Here is a 20,420-nt window from a genome sequence, read left to right as displayed (position 1 = left end):
CCTTGTCTCATTGCGCACTAGCGACTCCTGTGGCGGGCCAGGCGCAGTGCACGCTGACCATGTCGCCAGGTGTACGGTGTTTCCTCCGACACATTGGTGCGGCTGGCTTCCGGGTTGGATGGGCGTTGTGTCAAGAAGTAGTGCGGCTAGGATGGGTTGTGTTTCGTAGGACGCATGGCTCTCGACCGTCGCCTCTCCCGAGTCCGTACAGGAGTTGCAGCGATGAGACAAGACTAACTACTACCAATTGGATACCACGAAATTGGGGAGAATTATTATTTTTTTTTTTAAATAGCTACCCGGACAATCTGCATTGACCGTTTTGCGCTCACCTTTTTGACTCATCACATATGCTGCTGCTACTGTTTATTATCCATCTATCCTGCTGCCTAGTCACTTTATCCCTACCTATATGTATATACAGTTGAAGAAGTCAGAAGTGTACATACACCTTCGCCAAGTACATATAGTTTGTTAACAAGAAATGTGTGGACTGGTTGAAAAACGAGTTTTAATGACTCCAACCTAAGTGTATCTAAACTTCCGACTTCAACTGTATCTACCTCAATTACCTCTTACCACTGCACATCGACTCTGTACTGGTACCCCGGGTATATAGCCAAGTTATTATTACTTATTGTGTATATAATGTTACTTTTCTATTATTTCTGTTTTCTTTCTCTCTGCATTGTTGGGAAGGTCCCATAAGTCAGCATTTCATTGTTAGTCTACACCTGTTAAGGAAGCAAGTGGCGAATAACATTTTAATTGAAAAAGGCTAATAAAACATTTACAAGGGCACACCACATTTTTACTGGGACCGTAAAATGTGTAAGAATCAGTCCTATAGCCTAGGGCTAGGCTATAGTAAGATGCAAACGTCAAGTGAAGTCCGCTTTCTCGATTATACAGGTTCTAATTATAACAGAGGACAACACTGACTGTAGTGCCACCTTCGTCGTAAGTTGATCCTATATTTTCAAATGCAGGAAGAAAGGAGTAGGCCTAACAGTCAGTAGTTTCTCTGAAAGACATGCAGCCAAGGTACACAGACACCATTGATGGAAGCTCCTCCTCCTCCACTCATAACTCTACCCACCTTAAATAATCATGGCATTGGCCTACGCCATCTGACACTGAGTTGAAAACACAAGTGGCTGCTATGGTCTCTCTCTCTCACACACGCACAGCCAAAGCAAGTGAAATAGATAATAAACAATAAATGATTAAACAAATATAGGTTGAATTTACAGTGGCGTTTGTTCTTCACTGGTTGCCCTTTTCTTGTGGCAACAGGTCACAAATCTTGCTGCTGTGATTGCACACTGTGGTATCTCACCCGATAGATAGCTGTATTTATTAGGGATCCCAATTAGCTTCTGCTCCTGGGGGCCAACAACACCAAAGCACCCACATTAAATATAAAACAAAAAGATCAAACAGTGAACTGTTTGTGCTGAATGACCTGACGATAAAACAGTACATCATATAACATCCCTACACCACCACATGTCCACAACACAAAATGTTCAATACTACCATACAACATCGTTGTGTGCCTATGCAATGTGTGCCTATGCATGTCTGCACCTTTGTATGTGTCTCTTCACAGTACCGTTGTTCCATAAGGTGTATTTTTACCTGCTTTTTTGTTTTTAAATCTGATTCTACTGCTTGCATCAGTTACCTGATGTGGAATAGAGTTCCATGTAGTCACAGCTCTATGTAGTACTGTGCGCCTCCCATAGTCTGTTCTGGACTTGGGGACTGTGAAGAGACCTCTGGTGGCATGTCTTGTGGGGTATTCATGGGTGTCCGAGCTGTGTGCTAGTATTTTACACAGACAACTCGGTACCTTCAGCTTGTCAACACCTCTTACAAAAACAAGTAATGAGGAAGTAAATCTCTCTTCCACTTTGAGCCATGAGAGATTGACATGCATGTCATTTATGTTAGCGCTCTGTGTGCTTTGAAGGGCCAGCTGTGCTGCCCTGTTCTGAGCCAAATGCAATTTTCCAAAGTCCCTCTTTGTGACATCTGACCACACTACTGAACAGTTGTCCATATGTGACAAAACCAGGGCCTGTAGGACCTGCCTTGTTGATAGTGTTGTTAAGAAAGCAGAGCAGCGCTTTATTACGTACAGCCTTCTCCCCTTCTTAGCTACTGTTGTATCAATATGTTTTGACCATGACAGTTTAAAATCCAGGAATACACCAAGCCGTTTAGTCACCTCAACTTTCTCAATTTCCACATTATTCATTACGAGACGTAGTTGAGGTTTAGGGTTTAGTAAATGATTTGCCTCAAATACAATGCTTTTAGTTTTGGAAATATATAGGTCTAACTTATTCCTTGCTACCCATTCCGAAACGAACTGCAGTGCTTTGTTAAATGTTGCAGTCATTTCAGTCGCTGTAGTAGTTGACGCATACATAGACACACTGGCCAGTGTCATGTCGTTAGTAAAGATTGAAAACAGCAAGGGGCCTAAACAGCTACCCTGGGGAATTCCTGATTCTACCTGGATTATGTTTGAGAGGCTTCCATTAAAAAACACCCTCTGTGTTCTGTTAGACAAGTAACGATTTATCCACATTATAGCAGCGGGTGTAAAGCCATAACACATACATTTTCCAGCAGCAGACTGATCGATAATGTCAAAAGCTGCACTGAAGTCTAACAAGACAGCCCCCACAATAATTGTAGCATCAATTTCTCTCAGCCAATCATTTGTGTAAGTGCTGTGCTTGTTGAGTGTCCTTCCCTATAAGTGTGCTGAAAGTCTGTGGTCAATTTGTTTACTGTGAAATAGCATTGTATCTGGTCAAACACCATTTTTTCCAGAAGTTTACTAAGGGTTGATAACAGGCTGATTGGTCGCTATTTGAGCCAGTAAAGGAGCTTTACTATTCTTGGGTAGCGGAATGACTTTAGCTTCCCTCCAGGCTTGATGGCACACACTTTCTACTAGACTTAAATTGAAGATGTGGCAAAAAGTAGTGGCAATATCATCCGCTATTATCCTCAAGTCATTTTGCATCCAGATTGTCAATCTACAATGACAAGCCACTGGGGTCTGACAATCACATTTTTTTCACCTCTTTCACACTGACTTTTCAGAATTCAAAAGGTACAATTCTTGTCTTTCACAATTTCGTCAGATATACTTGGATGTGTAATGTCAGCATTTGTTGTCATTAAAAGTAGTTGGCAATATCAGTGGGTTTTGTGTTGAATGAGCCATCTGATTCAATGAATGATGGAGCATATACTGTATGTAAACTTTCGACTTCAACTGTACATTATCAAGCATTTCACACATATTATCCAAATACTGACTGTTAGCACTTGGTCGTCTATTGCAGCTTTCCACAAGAATGGGCTTTTGGTGAGGCCGATGAACCTGTAGAGATATTACTTCGACAGTACGTACCATTAGATTGTCTCTAGAATTTAACATCTCTTTTTCTGGATTTTGATAATTAGCGGGTATCGGCCTAATTCTGCTCTTCATGCATTATTTGGTGTTTTACATTGTACACGGATTATATATTTTTGCATGCAGAATTCTCCATGCCGTCTCACTTTGGTGTTTGTCCCATTTTGTGAATCCTTGGTTGGTGAGCGGACCCCAGACCTCACAACCATAAAGGGCAATGTGTTCTATAACTGATTCAAGGATTTTTAGCCAGATGCTAATTGGTATGTCGAAATTTATGTTCCTTTTGATGGCATAGAAGGCCCTTCTTGCCATGTCTTTCAGATCGTTCACAGCTTTGTGGAAGTTACCGGTGGCGCTTATGTTTAGGCCAAGGTACAGTATGTATAGTTTTTTTGTGTGCACTAGGGCATTTGTGTCTAGATGGAATTTGTATTCATGGTCATTGTAACTGGACCTTTTTTGGAACACCATTTTATTTTGTCTTACTGAGATTTACTGTCAGGGCCCAGGTCTGACAGAAACTGTGCAGAAGATCTAGGTGCTGCTGTAGGCCGTCCTTTGTTGGATACAGAAGCACCAGATCATCAGAAAACAGTAGACATTTGACTTCAGATTCTAGTAAGGTGAGGCCGGGTGCTGCAGACTGTTCTTGTGCCCTCGCCAATTTGTTGAAATACATGTTGAAGGGGGTGGGGCATAAGCTGCATCCCTGTCTCACCCCCTGGCTCTTTGGAAAGAAATGCGTGTTTTTTGCCAATTTTAACTGCACACTTGTTGTTTAATGGATTTCATAATGTATGTTTTTTCCTCAATGCCACTTTCCATCAATTTGTATAGCAGACCCTCATGCCAAATTGAGTCAAAAGCTTTTTTGAAAACAACAAAGCATGAGAAGACTTTGCCTTGTTTGTCAATTAGGGTGTGCATGGGTCTCTCTCTCTCCCCCGCTCTCCCTCAGGACAAAGAGGGTCAGAGCACAGACCTACCGTACAGGCTAATATAGGGGAGACATGTCATTCAGTGCAACACATGAAACTGTGGGTGAGTAGAGGGGAAAGGGTCTTAGTCAGATAAATCAAGTAAGACAAAGCTTTTGTACAGTGATTTGTGTTTGGCTAAGAAGGCTCAATATCCATGTTGCTAAAGAAAAGGAATACGCAAGCGCACACACACACACTTACTGTATAGGCCTAGCCCTCCTTAATTTCAGAACAATTACTTATTATTTGAACAGCGATAATATTTAACTCGTTCAAATCTTTTTTCAATAATTAAACAAAGCCTTTCAAATGTGAGCACATTCATTGTGTAAATTGTTTGCCATTTGATTAATAAATGTTTATCAATTCCCTACCACACACACACACACACACACACACACACACACACACACACACACACCAGATTGGGGTCACTTAGAAATGTCCTTGTTTTTGAAAGAAAAAGCAATTTTTTTTACCATTAAAATAATAAAATAAAAAACTGGCCTTCTTTAGGCTCGTTGAGTATCTGGAGCGTCAGCATTTGTGAGGTCGATTACAGGCTCAAAATGGCCAGAAACTAAGAACTTTCTTCTGAAACTCGTCAGTCTGTTCTTGTTCTAAGAAATGGAGGCTATTCCATGCGAGAAATTGCCAACAAACTGAAGATCTCGTACAACACCGTGTACTACTCCCTTCACAGAACAGCGCAAACTGGCTCTAACCAGAATAGAAAGAGGAGTGGGAGGCCCCGGTGCACAACTGAGCAAGAGGACAAGTACATTAGTGTCTAGTTTGTGAAACAGAAGCCTCACAAGTCCTCAACTAGCAGCTTCATTAAATAGTACCCGCAAAACACCAGTCACTGTCAACAGTGAAGAGGCGACTCCAGGATGCTGGCCTTCTAGGCAGAGTTACTCTGTCCACTGTATGTGTTCTTTTGCCCATCTTAATATTACATTTTTATTGGATATGGCTTTTTCTTTGCAACTCTGCCTAGAAAGCCAGCATCCCAGGGGTCGCAACCTGTGAGGCTTCTGTTTCTCAAACTAGACACTAATGATTTGGTTTCTCAAAGGGAGGCTGTGTAGTCTTGCCCTCCACTTGTGTCTGTTCAGATAGGACAGGTTAAGCCTGATACAGAGGCTATTTCTTTAGGGCTGTTGCCCATGTATAGTTCGTAAATCTACTCGTTTGATATATGGCGCCTTCACTGTTGGATCGGGGGGGGGGGGGTCAGACATGTTCAGGGCCAGTAGATAGACTCACAAGGTCTTCTGGAAAGGCTACGAAACTTTCCCAACATACGTCACAACTGACTCATGTCTAAACTAAACAGGCAAATTTGACATAACACACAATTTTGCTCTCAGGAGTAAAGGCCAGCCTTAGTTTCGATCATTAAGCTGTCAATCTTCAAAAGCACCATGCTGTAGACTTCACAATATCCAGAACCTCTGTTGACAGTCTGACGAGTACATTTCATTTCTAAATTGGCTTCGTTGTCAGTTGCTTATTGCCATTGTGTTTAAGCCTGCTTGGACGTGGCGTCACCTTGGATGACTGAGACGTTCTTGAGACCGGATGACAGCGTGACCAGCAATCAGCCCCACACAGCGTCCCACAGGACTCGAACAACATGCAGAGTATACAACCATCACAGACACGTTCATATGGCATACCACAGCCCAGCGCTGTTCCAAAAACCCTATTAGTCAGCACAACATTAAAAGCCTATTTAGGTTATCTCCGCTTCCAGTAAGTCATCCTCATCCTGAAAACTCCACCCATCTGGGCTCCCATTCTCTTTTGACTGAGAGGAGCTTCTCAAAGTCATCTTTCGGAGCAAACATGTGAACCACGGGGCTCTGAAAATCAGTGAGGTGTCAACTAGTGAACGTATGGACCCTTGCTGGTTAAACAGCTTTGAAAACAGAGATGGCGTTGACTAAAGAGGGGGCAGCCGGGGTGTGGGATGTAAGTAAGACTTTTCAAATGCAGCCTTCCGCTGCGGTCTTCTCTTGAGACTTTTCATGCTCTGTGTATGGGGGGTCCTTCTACAGTCTTGCCAGGCAAAAGTCCAAGTCTCTAATCAAATCGGCAACTCTGAAGCCTTGGGCTAAACATTCACATACTTCAGGTAAGTACCGCTTCAGCACACGTTAGTCTAGTTCCAAAAACAGTCTGGGTTGATATGGCACGACTGATGGACAGCGCTAAGCACAAGTATTTATGCAAACAAGCCGAGCTGTCACAAGGCATTCAAATCCTTCTGTCACATTCAACACGGTGTTCCTTTGTGACAGCTGAAGCGAGCCTACACCCAGAATGCAGCTGAATCCATATTAAAGGAGCTGTACATCAAGGGTCGTGAGGTCATTTCTGAGCAATGTCTGTCTATTTTAGTTTTCACCTTTTGGCTCAGGAGTTCCCCCAGATGTAACATTTCTGTAGAGCCTTTAAGTATAAAGTAGGCTATAGAAATGTTTTATGGTAGGCTAGATATGAGGAAGAAACTTACCTAAGTCTGTTAGCTACTGAATTGCTCTTCTCAGTCTAAATTCCCTGGAAAATCCCTAAACAATTTGGCTTCTGTTCTGTTCCCAGTAATAAGTAAATGCTGCTACAGTAAATCCTTGTTGATTTGCCATCTCAAAATAACAACACAACACTGAATAAATCAGGTGGGCTGATTTATTTCCAGTTGTACAATCATCAGAATTGAAATGCTTTGGGCCATGTTTTAATGACAGCCATCTCTAGGCCTACACCATGCTGGAGTATAGCCTTGGGATAGCCAGTGTGAATGGGATTCCAGTTAGAATAGGATGCATGGCATAAGTTCACCATCAATGGACATTGTGTGTTGTGAACATCAAACATATGAAAGGGAGGCACTGAAATGGTTGTCCCATCTCCCATAATCTCTTCCATCCACAAGACAAGGCCCACCTACAGTGGTTGCTCCACTAAAAGTTTTGCGATTATGCTTCAGGACTTAGAGGTAATTTGTGGTTTAGTACGGTACCCTGCATCACTACTTCATTGCTCCAGACAAGCGCAAGCGGGAGTTAGAGCTCTGATAATGCTTTTGGGTCCCAAGGCGCTCCTATGTCTCTGTATTACTGTAGCCTACTCCCGACCAGTCACATTGTACAGTGCCTGAATGGGGCAGCGGTCTATGACACTGAATCGCAGTGCAAGCTGTGTTGCTACAGTTCAATAGTCATGCAGGCCTCAACTGGGAGACCCATGAGATGGCTGTAGGTTTTTGGTTTCTCTCCAACTAAAAACAGAAATAAATCATTCTAAATAAGAAACTGGCTTTATTTACACATTAGTAACAATGTCTCACCCCATGTTCAAGAATGGCTTTTTTCCCCCCACTCATTTTACGTTATTTGAAAACAAAATCTCCTAAATATGATTTTTTTAAACAAATAAATTACTATTATTATAATAATTTAGAATTATATATACTACTAACCCTGTTAATAGCAGGACAATATATATTGGTCATATTGGTCAGGGCTCCCGAGTGGCGCACAATGGGATTGCCTTGCAGTTCTCCAGCTGTATCCACTGAAATAGTGGTGGGTGAGCAAGATTCAAGGCAAGAGGGCAGGGGACACGGGATGGGCCGCAGAGCCGCGCACAGAAGACGGACCTAGCCCATGGGGAAGGGAGGAGGTAGCACAGAGCAACACTTTAAGGGGCATTGCACTAATAATGGCGCTGACTGGGGAGACATTCTCGCTGTTCTTAGTGCCAGGTTTCACGCGTGAAATCGGAGGGCAGATATTATTAAATATTAAAGCGTTAGACCTCTCACTAAAGGCATCACTCAAAAGTTATAATTAAATCCGAACTGGATTTAACAAAAAATATTGTGAAAAGCACACATTTGTAAATCCCAAACTCTAAAAGTAATTGTAAAGGTAGGTCGAAATTATTTGTGACATTGTGGTTACAATAAAGAATGTAAACAAGCTGTTGTGTTTTTATTTACAGTAGTGGATGGACAGCTGGTGGCATTTTGAAAACAGGTTTTCAAACACTTGTAGCCCAATTAGCAGGAGATGCAGGATCCCGGCTACTGTAGATGTGAAAGTCACACCTTTCCAGTACTCCTCACACCGCACAAAACGCCACCCTTAACACAGTTACCATTCAAAAACAAAGTTGTTTATCTAAAAAAAAAAACAAAGGGTAGCCACCAAAGGGAACAGACGAGATGGACATCGTTTTCATCAAGCCAGCTTCTTTCTATGGTGCTACCCGTTCCAGGGTTAGGATCGTAACCATGACTTGAAAATAAGCAGGAGCTGAGGGGATCACCAAAACTAAAAAGGTATTTTGGTTTCAGTGCATTTTCTTAAAAAATGCACTTAAAAAAATCAATGTGTAGGCATACTGTGTAATAAAATCAATAATTAAATAAAGGTTAAATAAAATAAATAAATCCTTGTGTACTAAATACGTGAATGTGCTTTTTGCAGAGCATACAACCATGCCGACAACCATCCGTGGAGATCAGTGGACGAAGGCCTGGACAACGGGCCGCACCGAAAAAACGCATTCCTTGCCAAGAAAGCGATCAGTTTTGATAGATTATTAAAATGTGCCACGCAGCATGTGTGTTGGAGTCACTGTTAATTCTTAATTGATCTACCGTTTCTATCCCAGGCCACTGTAATCGATGGGGGCTCAGGGCGGTACCATTCTGCTCATCTGATGAAGATGCACATGGATCAGATTCAAACTTTGAAGACTGAGATCGAGTCATTGAAGGCAGACCAGCAGAAAGAGAAACATTATCTGAAGGCAGAGATACGGGCGACAACCATTGGTGACTCACATTCATGGCTTTGGATCAAAATCAATAAGTACCAACATTCTTTCTGATAGTCTTTAATAAAGAAATGTTTTGGTTATCCTGACCTGGGCACCATGTACAGTATTATAATAGCCCTCCCGATTGGCGCAGCCGTCTAAGACACTGCATCACAGTGCAAAATGCGTTGGTACAGATGCAGGTTCGCCACAGATGCCGGCCGCCACCGGGAGACCCATATGTAATTATAGGCCATTACGTCATTGAACAAAACTATTTTCAGATATACTTGTAGGCTTACCATAGGCGACTTGAGTCTCACTAGTGTTGAGTAATGCGCTGTTAAAAGTGGTGTAGGTCTTATTTATTTAAAGAGCACATTGAAGTTAGAAGCGATAGGATTTGAAGCATTAGCCTACAACTATTTTATCACCGTTTCGCACTGCTCTGAGACAAGCATGGGGACTGGTCTTGATAAATCAATTAGATTTTTATTTCCACTGAATCTCCGTTTGAGTATTGGTTGGACTATAATTATACAATTAGGGTGTAGAAATGTTATGCTCTTAGTGTAACCTTTATTTAACTAGGCAAGTCAGTTAAGAACAAATTCTTATTTACACGGACAGCCTACTCTTTCCTCCTCGTCGGGGAATTGAACCCCGGTCTCCCGCATGCCCGCGCGACACAGGGATTCTTTACCTAAATAGCCCAGTACTGTAGCCTTCTCCTGACTGTCCCGTTGTACAGCGCCATATTTTCTGTTCCATCCTAACGGAAACCCAGAGGGTTTTTCGTTTTTCTTGGAATAGAAACACCATGATATTAATCAAACTAATTAAGCAACATTTCTGAAAATCAGTCCCATATACTACGTTCTTACAAAAAAGGTTTTAAATTCTCTAGTACAGCCACTATTGAAGGCTATCAAATGCTTCTAAAAGATGTCCTCTGATGGTAAAACTAGCAATAACTAGCTTTAATGTTTACAATGGCTGACACTTAAATAACGTGCCATAGAATTCTGCAGCACCATGCAAGCTGTGCTGCAGTAAGCACGCTGCAACTTTGAAAGGACGAACCACTGGACATCTGTGCACTGAATTCATCTTTACAAAAAAACACAAAGGAAAAAAAGAATGAAGCATTGAACTTGTTTCTAGCTATGCAAACACCTTCACCATTATAATGAGCAAAGGCTGTAACACTGTAACCCCATACCATAACTCCATTGCCAGTGGCTCAGGGGGATAGAGCATTGGTCTTCAACAATCACATAACTTTCCCTGTGACAGCATTCCAGTTCCCAGTGATGTGCTTGGTGGCGAGCGTGTGCTGCTGCCTATGTAGGCTGGGCTGTGTTTATCCACTGTATCCTAGAAAGTGGATATGGAGGCCCATTGACCAGGTTGACTTTCAGTCATTGACGTTTGGTCATATTCAAAGTCCTTTGGCAATTGTGCCAAAACCAGACCCTCAACCTGTTTATCAGACAATGTCCTCATACAACATATTTTATGATACAATAGGAAATCTTTTGGTTATTCCCTTGGCTCTCCAGCTCTAGACCCATATTGATATCAGGACTTTCCAACTTTCCCTTTCAAACAACAAACAAAAGCTGTATTAAGGAAACAAGGGAGTAACAAGAGCAACAGATGGGTGGGGATGGGAGGTCTGAGCCATGCTTTATAGTCAGGTGATGGGTCCATCACTGTCTCCCTCTATGTGTCTGGGGCCAGTCTAATGGCGTGTCCATTGTCCAGACCTGAAAAAAAATGTCTTAGAGAAAACACAAAGCCTCAACGAACAGGCAGGTTAGGGGATTTAGACAGGTCTGTCCCAGAGAAAAAAAGGCCAGAATGAACAGGCAGATGGAGATCTTGTGTGTGAGTGTGTATGTGTGAGAGTGTGTCAGACAGGGTAAAATGAGGCTGCTTGGCAGGTGCCACCGAGGTTGAGTTATTGAAGGGGAACAGGGTTGCACTTTCCCCGTCTGGCCGCTCCACTCCAGTCCATCTGTGGAATGTCTGGCGGCCGGTGATGCGTGCGGTCGCACCGCCACTCCTGGAGACACCTGGCCACACCTGAGATACCTGTGACATCACACACACACAGTCCTGGGAGTTCTAGGGGCCGCTTAGAGAGGGAGATTGACAGGACCATCTGACCTATGATAGAGCAAGAACACAGCACTCTTTGTCCCATAGCCACTCATCAGTTTAACAGTGTCATGAAAGCGTATTGCCAGCTAACACCCACCTCAATCTCACATTGGCCCTAAAAAAAGTTTCTGTACTACTCATAATAGAATGGCCTATGTCTTTAGAGGACAGTGTACACATTATACACATCAGCCATGGCTACACACGGCCCCAACATAGAGTTGTGAACTTGTGACCTTCCGTCAATAGTTTCCCAACATCACAAAATATTTGGAGAGACATGCTCATTCTGTAGGTGAACAAGTCAGGGCTAGGCCCCACACTCCCACAAGTATCCAATGGTGCCTTTTTCCAATTAGGACAGCATTATGTTATACCTTGGTCCAAGTATTACAGCCCAGACTGGAACACATCCAATAGGGTGGCGCACAATTGGCCAAGCGTCGTTAGGTTAGGGTTTGGTAGGCCGTCATTGTAAACAAGAATTTGTTCTTAACTGACTTGCCTAGTTAAATAGGTTAAATAAAATACATTTTAAAAAAAACTGGATTCACACAAAGCCAGTCCCTCTCAATCACTGGCTGGTCTTCCAACCAGCAACCCATAAAAAGTGCTTCAAAATCCAAAGTTAAAGCTTTAGAAATGTTTCCATTACAGATTTGAAAGCTATTTGATGCCATCTGTTTGTTTGTTTCTAAATGTATTTATTCTAAACTCAAGGCTTGTGAAAAAGACAACTATAGGGAGAGAAAACCAATGAGTGTAGCAACCAAAGAACAGTTCGATTCAGAATCATTCAAGCTAATGATGACTTCCATTTGTTAGAGCCAGACGGTTATGATAACCCAGCTCCATTGCCAGGGTCAGACAGTTGGCATTCCAGCACATCCAATCAGATACAGTGTTGTTCCACAGAGTTTTCACTAAGCCAAGAACACAGATTAATGGACGTCTGTTGTCTGATGAACCATCTGCGATGTCATGTGGAGCCTGTGGTTACAAATGGGGCATCCAATTTCTGTTCTGGATCTTCAACACAATTTGTATTTTGGGCTGAAATGTTACGTAACACCAGCTATTTTAAACCTCAATAAACTGCATATTACTTCTTAAATCAAAGGATCTCCATTTTCTGGAGAGTTGAAAACTGATGCCAGACTGCACCATTCCACACTATTTTGGTGAAATCGAATACCAATCCATGATGAACAGCAGAATATCTTCTGTGCATCATAGGGGTCTTCTGAGGAGAGCCATATTCGTTAACATCCAGAGATGTCAGAGGACTGTCCCAGGTCAAGGTCTTAGTTGATGCTAATGAATGCTAAGGGCAAAGTGTCCATCCTTACCATGACTACACTCAGCACAGGGTTAGCTTAGTTAGCACACAAAGACCCACTGAATGGGCATCTGTTGGATCACCTGCGCTCCACTACCTCGGTGTTTGAAGCAAAACACCATCCCTGATAGGGTGCTCAGAGAGCGTATTTCACTTCTTCTTGTTTTTCATGCCAGCGTTTCGTGACAAGCCAGCCGGCCCAGCAAGCGTCAGAGGGCTGCAGTGTGGCCTGGGAGCTTGAGATTCACACAGGCTGCTCATTAATACCTGATCAACGCAGAGAGACAGAGGACGTCTGTGGAGTCCGGCCAGCTCTCTCTTCCTCCCCACAGAGACCCCCTTTCTCTGCCTCGCTCCCCACTTTGTTTCTTTATTGCGTGGTGTGCACATAGAAAACACCTATAATATCCTGTTCCACCTTTTCAGAAAGGCGGAGTGAGTGTTGAGCGAGAAAGGAAGGGTACGAGGTGAAGGGAGAGTGAGTGGAGGGGGATGAAAACGAAATTGACTCTTGCAGATGTGAGGACACGCCGCTTTTAGCAACCTCTGTCCCTCAGCATTAATTAGTGTGTTGTCCCTCTAACTGGCTCCTGTCTGAGGCTGAAGTGGATCAGGTGAGGGATGTAAACACATATCCCCAGGGTGTGCTGAACCCAGGAGAGGGCAACGATGTCCCACTGCTGGACCCACAGAAGGCTGCCTGTTGTTGAGAAGCAGAACATGCTTTAGCAGTCATTTCTTACCTTCTCCTCTAATTTCCTCCTGCTGGTTCATGGACAAGGTCGACAGTGAATGGTTCACTCCGCTGCATAAAAAAAGCCTTTTTCTCCTCAGAGGAGAAAACGCTAGTCTTACCTGTGCGCTTGTGTGTTTAAGCGTGTGTGCCTACGTCTGTTTCGACCTGACTTATGAGGGTATCAGGTTGCTCACACCAAACCAAAGCTGATGCATTCAAGAAGGCAATCTCAGTGTCTTTGCACTCAGTGTTTATGCTTTATTGACTGCTGGCGGTCAAAAGTAATTGTGGTTTAGCCCTACTTATATAAAAATAAACATTCTTTACAGTTTTTCCCAATTGTTTACACACTAAAATTGGATCTTGAAACGCAATCACCAAAACCTGAAACTCATGTACCAAATCCCTACACCAAGTCTGCAAAATTGCAAGCACAATTCCTGCTTTACACTGTTTTCAATTCTATATCACACTTTTTGCAAAACACTACACACAATTCTCTACATTAGGCACAGCATTCAAAATTAAAATCTCTTTAGTCCCTTCGGAAAGCAACGCCAATCACAATGCCAAGTTCTAAACACCAATTGGCAACACCCACTCCTCACAGGTGTAAACACTAGTTGCTGAATTGTTCACTTAGAAATCAGAGCTTTAGCACTAGAAAAGGCCACGGATGGGCTCTCCTGTTTTGGAGGAAACTGGAAGTCGATGGTAAAGCAAGAGCTAGAGGTGAAGGAGTGCGAGTAAGAGGAGGAAGAGGAGGACGAGGAAGGACAGTTGTCTCAGATGAGATCAGAGCCACATTGGTTGACCATGAGCTCAACCATGGATTGAGTATGAGGGAGGCTGGGTAGAGTTCAGCCCAACCTGAGCCACTACACGGTTGCATCTATCATCCGTACATTCACAAATGACAACCGGTAAGTTACCTACCATCTACACTATGCTCTTTGTGTATGTATACTGTAGTATACTGCAGTCTGACATATCAGTAGGCCTATGCTACTCAGTGATTGTCGGCCAATGTTACAGTAATGTCATTTCATATTGAAAGAAAATTTATTATTTTTGCTTACTGTAACCAATCATATTTTATTTGTGGATCTTCTACAGAACTGAGAGATGGCCAGGCCATGGTGGAAGACACCGGCTGTTCACACCAGAACAGGAGACCGCTATTGTGAACATGGTGGCAAACAATACCATTAGACTACGAGAAATTCCCTGTAGCCTTCCCTACAGCCTTCCCTGTAGCTCAGTTGGTAGAGCATGGTGTTTGCAATGCCAGGGTTGTGGGTTCGATTCCCACGGGGGGCCAGCACATAAAAAAAAAAAAGGTATGAATTGTATGAAATGTATGCATTGGATAAGAGCGTCTGGATAAGAGCGTCTGCTAAAATGACTAAAATGTAAAATGAGAAATCCAGAACCACATAATTGCAGACAACACAATACTCAATAACATTCACCAGGTGGGCTTGTCTACATTGGACCGTGTATTACAGCGCAACCGAAACAGGTCTACAGGGTGCCATTTGAGCGAAACTCAGAGTTAAAGAACAGCGCTATGAATATGTGCAAGTAAATACTAGACTGTGAATTTACTATCAAGCAAATACTATCATATCAGTACTGTAATCCAGTGTATTGTGCCTCACCATATTGACTGCTCTAGGTCTATGTGACCACCAATGTCTATTTCAGAGAGTCTTGGAGTTGGATGCTGCTGCAATTCAGCACGTTTAGATTTACATTGATGAGGCTGGCTTCAACCTAGCCAAAAGAAGGTGACTGGGACGGAACGTTATTAGCCACCGTGCCATTGTGAATGTCCCTGGACAGCGTGGAGGGAATATCACCATGTGCGCAGCCGTTAGCCAGCAAGGCGTCCTCCATCACCATGCCAACCTTGGTCCCTACAACACCGCCCTCCTCATCACATTCCTGGACACACTACATAGCATCCTCATTCCAGCTGATCAGAGGGGTGGACCAGAGCAGCCCAGGTATGTTGTCATCTGGGACAACGTGAGTTTCCACCGGGCTGCTTTGGTCCGCAACTGGTTCATCCACCACCCACAATTTATTGTTCTATACCTCCCACCATATTCCCCATTCCTAAACCCAAGTTTAGGAATGTTTTTTTTCCCGAGTTTCCCCTCGCACGCATGCCTCTTCTCCAGGCAATGGAGGATGCATGTGGTGAAGTTGATGTGGGGGCTTTCGGCGGTTGGATCAGTCACTCCAGAAGATTCTTTCCCCACTGTTTAGCCAGGGAGAACATGGCTTGTGATGTAGATGAGGTGCTGTGGCCAGACCCAAATAGGAGGCAGGATGCAGTCTAATGTCTATTTTCTTACATTTTGCATGTGTTTTTCACTGACTGTGTTTAGAGTTCTGAAAGAATGAGCCACTTTCATTTTTTTTGTACAGAAAACCAGGAAAAACATTCAGTAAGATAAAGGGTTTTCTCCTGTTGGGTATGGAAAGTGTTACATACAAAACACTAGTGTTTTTTTGGAAATAAATGAATGTTTTTGTTACTGTATTGCATTTGTGTGTGTTTATGTATATTTGAGTAGGTATACATTACTGTAACAATATTTTACAACCGGCTACAGTGTAATACTGAAAAGGCATAAATCTACTGATGGGAAATTCATAGTAGTGTTTTGTGTTGAGCACATCAGTGTATTGTTGGTTGGTAGACAGATCTATTCATATGATGTGTGTGTCATTTTGATGCAAAAAAAATATTTTGGAAAGACAATACAGTTTTGAATGCAGTGTTTGCTTTTGCTAGAGATTTGTAGAGTTTTGTGGTTTTGTGTTTAGAGTTTTTGGAAAATGGCCCAAAGATTCAGCAAATGTGAGTAAACAATTGTGGAAAACTGTAAAAGAAAGTAGCCTAAGCATATTCATATAGCCTCTCTTTTAAATTCGGTTATTATCAATTGACAAAGAGAAACACATTGTAGCCTGCTTTGACTGATGCAAATAGACCTGCCAATTTTTTTACTCACACTGACTAAGCCTGTACTTTGGTCCTGACAGTCTTTTGGTGAATTAGGCCTAACTTAACAACGTTTTCCAAACAAAGCACATTTACTACAGAAGGAGAGTTAAATAAATAGGTTGCTGCACTCGGTCTCCAATGACTCCCAAATGAAAGCAGTTTGAAAGAAGTGTCTCTTAATTAATCTCATTAAACCCCCAGTCTTCTCCAAAACAAAGCAATAACACATGCTCTAGCTAGCTCATTACGATGGGAGACATAGAAGTAACATGAAAAGCCTCACCATAAAACATGAAGGACTGTGGGTCTCGTAACATTCACTCTCCATACTCCGACACAGAGAGAGATGAGCATAGAAATATAATGAATAGACCAGCCAGGGTCTCAGATAGCTCATAGCCTAGTTCATGTGACCAAATCCAGTATGACCACCCAAATAAAATATTGTTGTGCTGACAAGTGTCTCTGTGGTTTGCACCTAGTGAAGCATGCTTGAGAAGTTGTGCAACTCAAATAAAAAATCTCAGCTATTCCTTCTGGAATTTCAACATTCAATGCCATTCCAGAATCAAATTCACTGTGTTTGTCTGACCAATCAACTTGTCAAATTCACTGTCCAATTTCAAATTCAAGCTTGCATTGGAGGGCCAATTTTCTTACCAAAGAGGCCCAATCACAAATGAAAGATAATTTGGGGTACACTAAACACAAATCAGTAGACCAATCAAGTTTCACCATACACTAACGTGTCCAATCTGAGAGCCTCTAAGACCTCTACAGCTCTCTTGTACAGACGGTCCATTCAAACCACTGGAGTGCAAAACGGGGATGTGCGGCAGGTAGCCTAGCTAATAAGAGCATAACTGAAAGGTCGCTGGCTTGAATCCCTGAGCCGACTAGATCGATGTGCCCTTGAGCAAGGCACTTAACCCTAGTTGCTCCTGTATGTCGCTCTGGATAAGAGCGTCTACTAAGTGAATAAAATGTTAATTTAATGTAAACAACCAGTTTACTAGATGTAAACAAACAATTTAGACAGGGTTCAGAGCTGACATGACCAACTTGAGTCAAAACAGCAGAAGCAAGTACCTGGCTAAAGCTATTAGTCTATCAATGATTGGGGATTAGAGGCAGATTCAGTGCTCCCAGTGACCAAAATTACATGGTTTTTGTCAAGGGCAGCCTATTTCTTATTGGATTAACAAACTGAGGTATGGAATTGTACAACACAAAGCAAAGCCTAACCATACTCCAACTGCAGCCAGTCACATTCACAGTGTAAAAAAAGACATCACTCAAAACCATAATGTGGTAGAAAAATGTGACCTAATTTTCCATCATATTATACACACACATGCATGCACGCTCAAACACCTGTGCATGCACTCCTTGTGTGAGAGCTCGTCTTAGAAGAGTGGACTCATTAACCTTCCTGACAAACTGGGCTCAGTGTAAGCACTGGGGCCTTGGGCCCCCCTCCAGGAAACAGGATGTTTGAACTGCACTGACAGACTTATCAGCAGCTAGGTAGGAACAAGGACCCTGACAGCCATTTCAACAGTAGTAAATGCCACTCTTTATCAGATAAGGGAGAGCTTTCACCCAAAGACTTCCTCTGCTGAATGGCGTCATGCCGTGCTTCAAGGTAATCAGAGAGGACATTCGAGACAAAGGGTGGGGAATATAGCAGGGTCATTCAATTTTCTCTTACATAATTCTTAAAATATCATCTATTGAAATGAAATAACACTAATATTTACATGTATTGTGTTAGCTGAAATACAAGATAAGTATCCTAATTAGCAGTTGAAAGGCAAGTACTCAACTAAAGCTTACAAGTGACCTACAAGTCCTTGTTCTTCTCTTTCACAGCGTCAAAGGAAACATACTGTATGACACAAGCCCAAATCAGCCTGGTCTCATAGACTAGAAGTAACATAGTAAATGTATATTCGGGACACTCAATTTAGTATGATACTGTATGTTATGTTTGGTATGGTTACATAAGACAGATGGTTAACTAAGGCAAAAGCGAAAATTGGGTGGTTAGTGTGCCTTATAACGCCAACGTCTAGCAACCCAAAGGTTTCGAGTTCGAATCCCATCACGCCCAACCTTTAGCATTTTAGCTAATTAGCAACTGTTCAACTACTTACCACTTTTTAGCTACTTGGCAACTACTTAGCATGTTAGCTAGCCTTTCCCCTAACCTTAACCCTTTCAGCTAACCCTTCCCCTTTAACCTAACTCCTAAACTTAACCCTAACCCCTAGCCTAGCTAACATTAGCCAGCTAGCTAGAATTTGTAACATACAGTAAGTTCTGCAAACGTGTAATATATCACACGAATTGTAATCGTGATGACCTGATCAGGACCATGGACAGGGATAGTAAGGTGTCACTCTCCCCCCACCGTTGACCAACATGTAGCCTCACTAGCCTGTGACGGTAAATCTGTAGGGGAGGCGAAAGCTCCCTCGGTTACCAAACTCTGACACAATGACTATGCTTTGCAGCCTAGCAATGCTACCTCCTGACATTTTGGCTCATTTCGTTAAACCGTTTTGCCAGCCCCTCTGTGCTACTTTGAAAACATATTCCTAAAGTGGCAGCCTGTGACAAAAACTGGAAGAGTTTTCGAAGTCTGACAAGCAAGTCGAGAAGGGACCTATGCTTCGTTCCACTCGTGCAACTTGCGAAGGTTAGCAGCTGACCGACTTTAGTTATTCCACTCACCAAATTAAAAAGAATATATTGTTCGCACAAGTCTCAATCATCCACAGAAGGCTGACAGTGGGCTGGCTGTCATTTCATATTTGAAAAGCTGAATTTGTGTAATGGGTAATACGTGGGGAGGATGTGCTTTCGCGTCATTTCTTGTAGCTAAGGGCTACTGGAAGAAAAAAAAACCGTAAAGGCGAGAGTGGAACAACTTCATGTAACCCGCTCCGGAGGGGCACTGGGCTCCTTTAAATCTAAATATAGCCCGCTCTGAGGCTGATACTCCTAAACATGTAGGCTAAAGCTAACACTTCGTTTAGAAAAGAAACGTACAAAGTAAACGCAAAAAAAAAAGCACATGTTTTGGTTACCTTGTTCAGGTAGGGGTTACGTGTAACGTCATACCCCCTCTTCTTCGTGTAAACAAACATCTTACTTTGGTCTTCGGATTTATGCATCTCACTCTCGACCGATTCCCGTTTGACTAAACCGTGTGCCATGTTGCCTCCCTCTTTAAATAGCGTACAGTAACCCTGAACTCTGTTGTGAACCCAAGTCAACAAGTGGATCCGCCGGTGAACGCTCTCTTGGGCACGTTGACACCTCTCCCTGTGACAACACAGAACGATGAGCGCAAACGGATCAGTCTACCGACAGTGGGGAATGAAGTTAGGCTATATGAATGAACAGCACTACTATTTTATTGCTTGGATAAGATAATGCAACTATTTAATTGTATTTAATAAATGTCAAATGCATGTGGTAATATTTTTATGATGATGAATTCATTTTATATTCCATCCTGAAAAGAGCGAGGGGCTGTTATTAATACTTTAATTTGAGGGAATATTGGCTTTTATCCCTTACAATAGGAGCATGAAAATGATGAGCCATGAAATCTTGAATAGCCATAAGGTTTATGGCCAACCTTGAGCACACACACACACACCCGTGTTGTTGATAAGGAGTGAAGGCAAGGCTATGTGTGTGAGAGTGTGTTGTTCAATAGGGGGTAAGAAACATTTTATCAAAGCCTATTGGATGACAATTTATGACAGCAGATCCCTTTATTGTATGAGACACTTTTAAATGTGCCTTTACAGGCCATGGAATTCAATACTCATCTTTAAAACAAAAGCAATTTAGGCCAAAATAATTCATCTTACCAAAGGAAATAGAGG

The 20,420-nt window shown here is 42.5% G+C and overlaps 1 protein-coding gene across 1 annotated transcript in view; it reads right to left on the bottom strand.

The window, feature by feature from the left end:
- LOC115177385 (NADP-dependent malic enzyme) overlaps nt 1-19,863 on the bottom strand; it is a 126,812-nt gene extending 106,949 nt beyond the window's left edge. Inside the window, exon 1 of the mRNA XM_029738111.1 lies at nt 19,611-19,863. Coding sequence (XP_029593971.1) covers nt 19,611-19,739 — 129 coding nt within the window. The 5' untranslated portion in view covers nt 19,740-19,863. The remainder of the gene's footprint in view (nt 1-19,610) is intronic.
- Between the last annotated feature and the right edge of the window lie 557 nt (nt 19,864-20,420).

The sequence above is a fragment of the Salmo trutta genome, chromosome 37, assembly GCF_901001165.1.
Source record: "Salmo trutta chromosome 37, fSalTru1.1, whole genome shotgun sequence".
Lineage (NCBI taxonomy): Eukaryota > Metazoa > Chordata > Actinopteri > Salmoniformes > Salmonidae > Salmo > Salmo trutta.
This window is presented reverse-complemented; position numbering and strand designations above follow the sequence as displayed.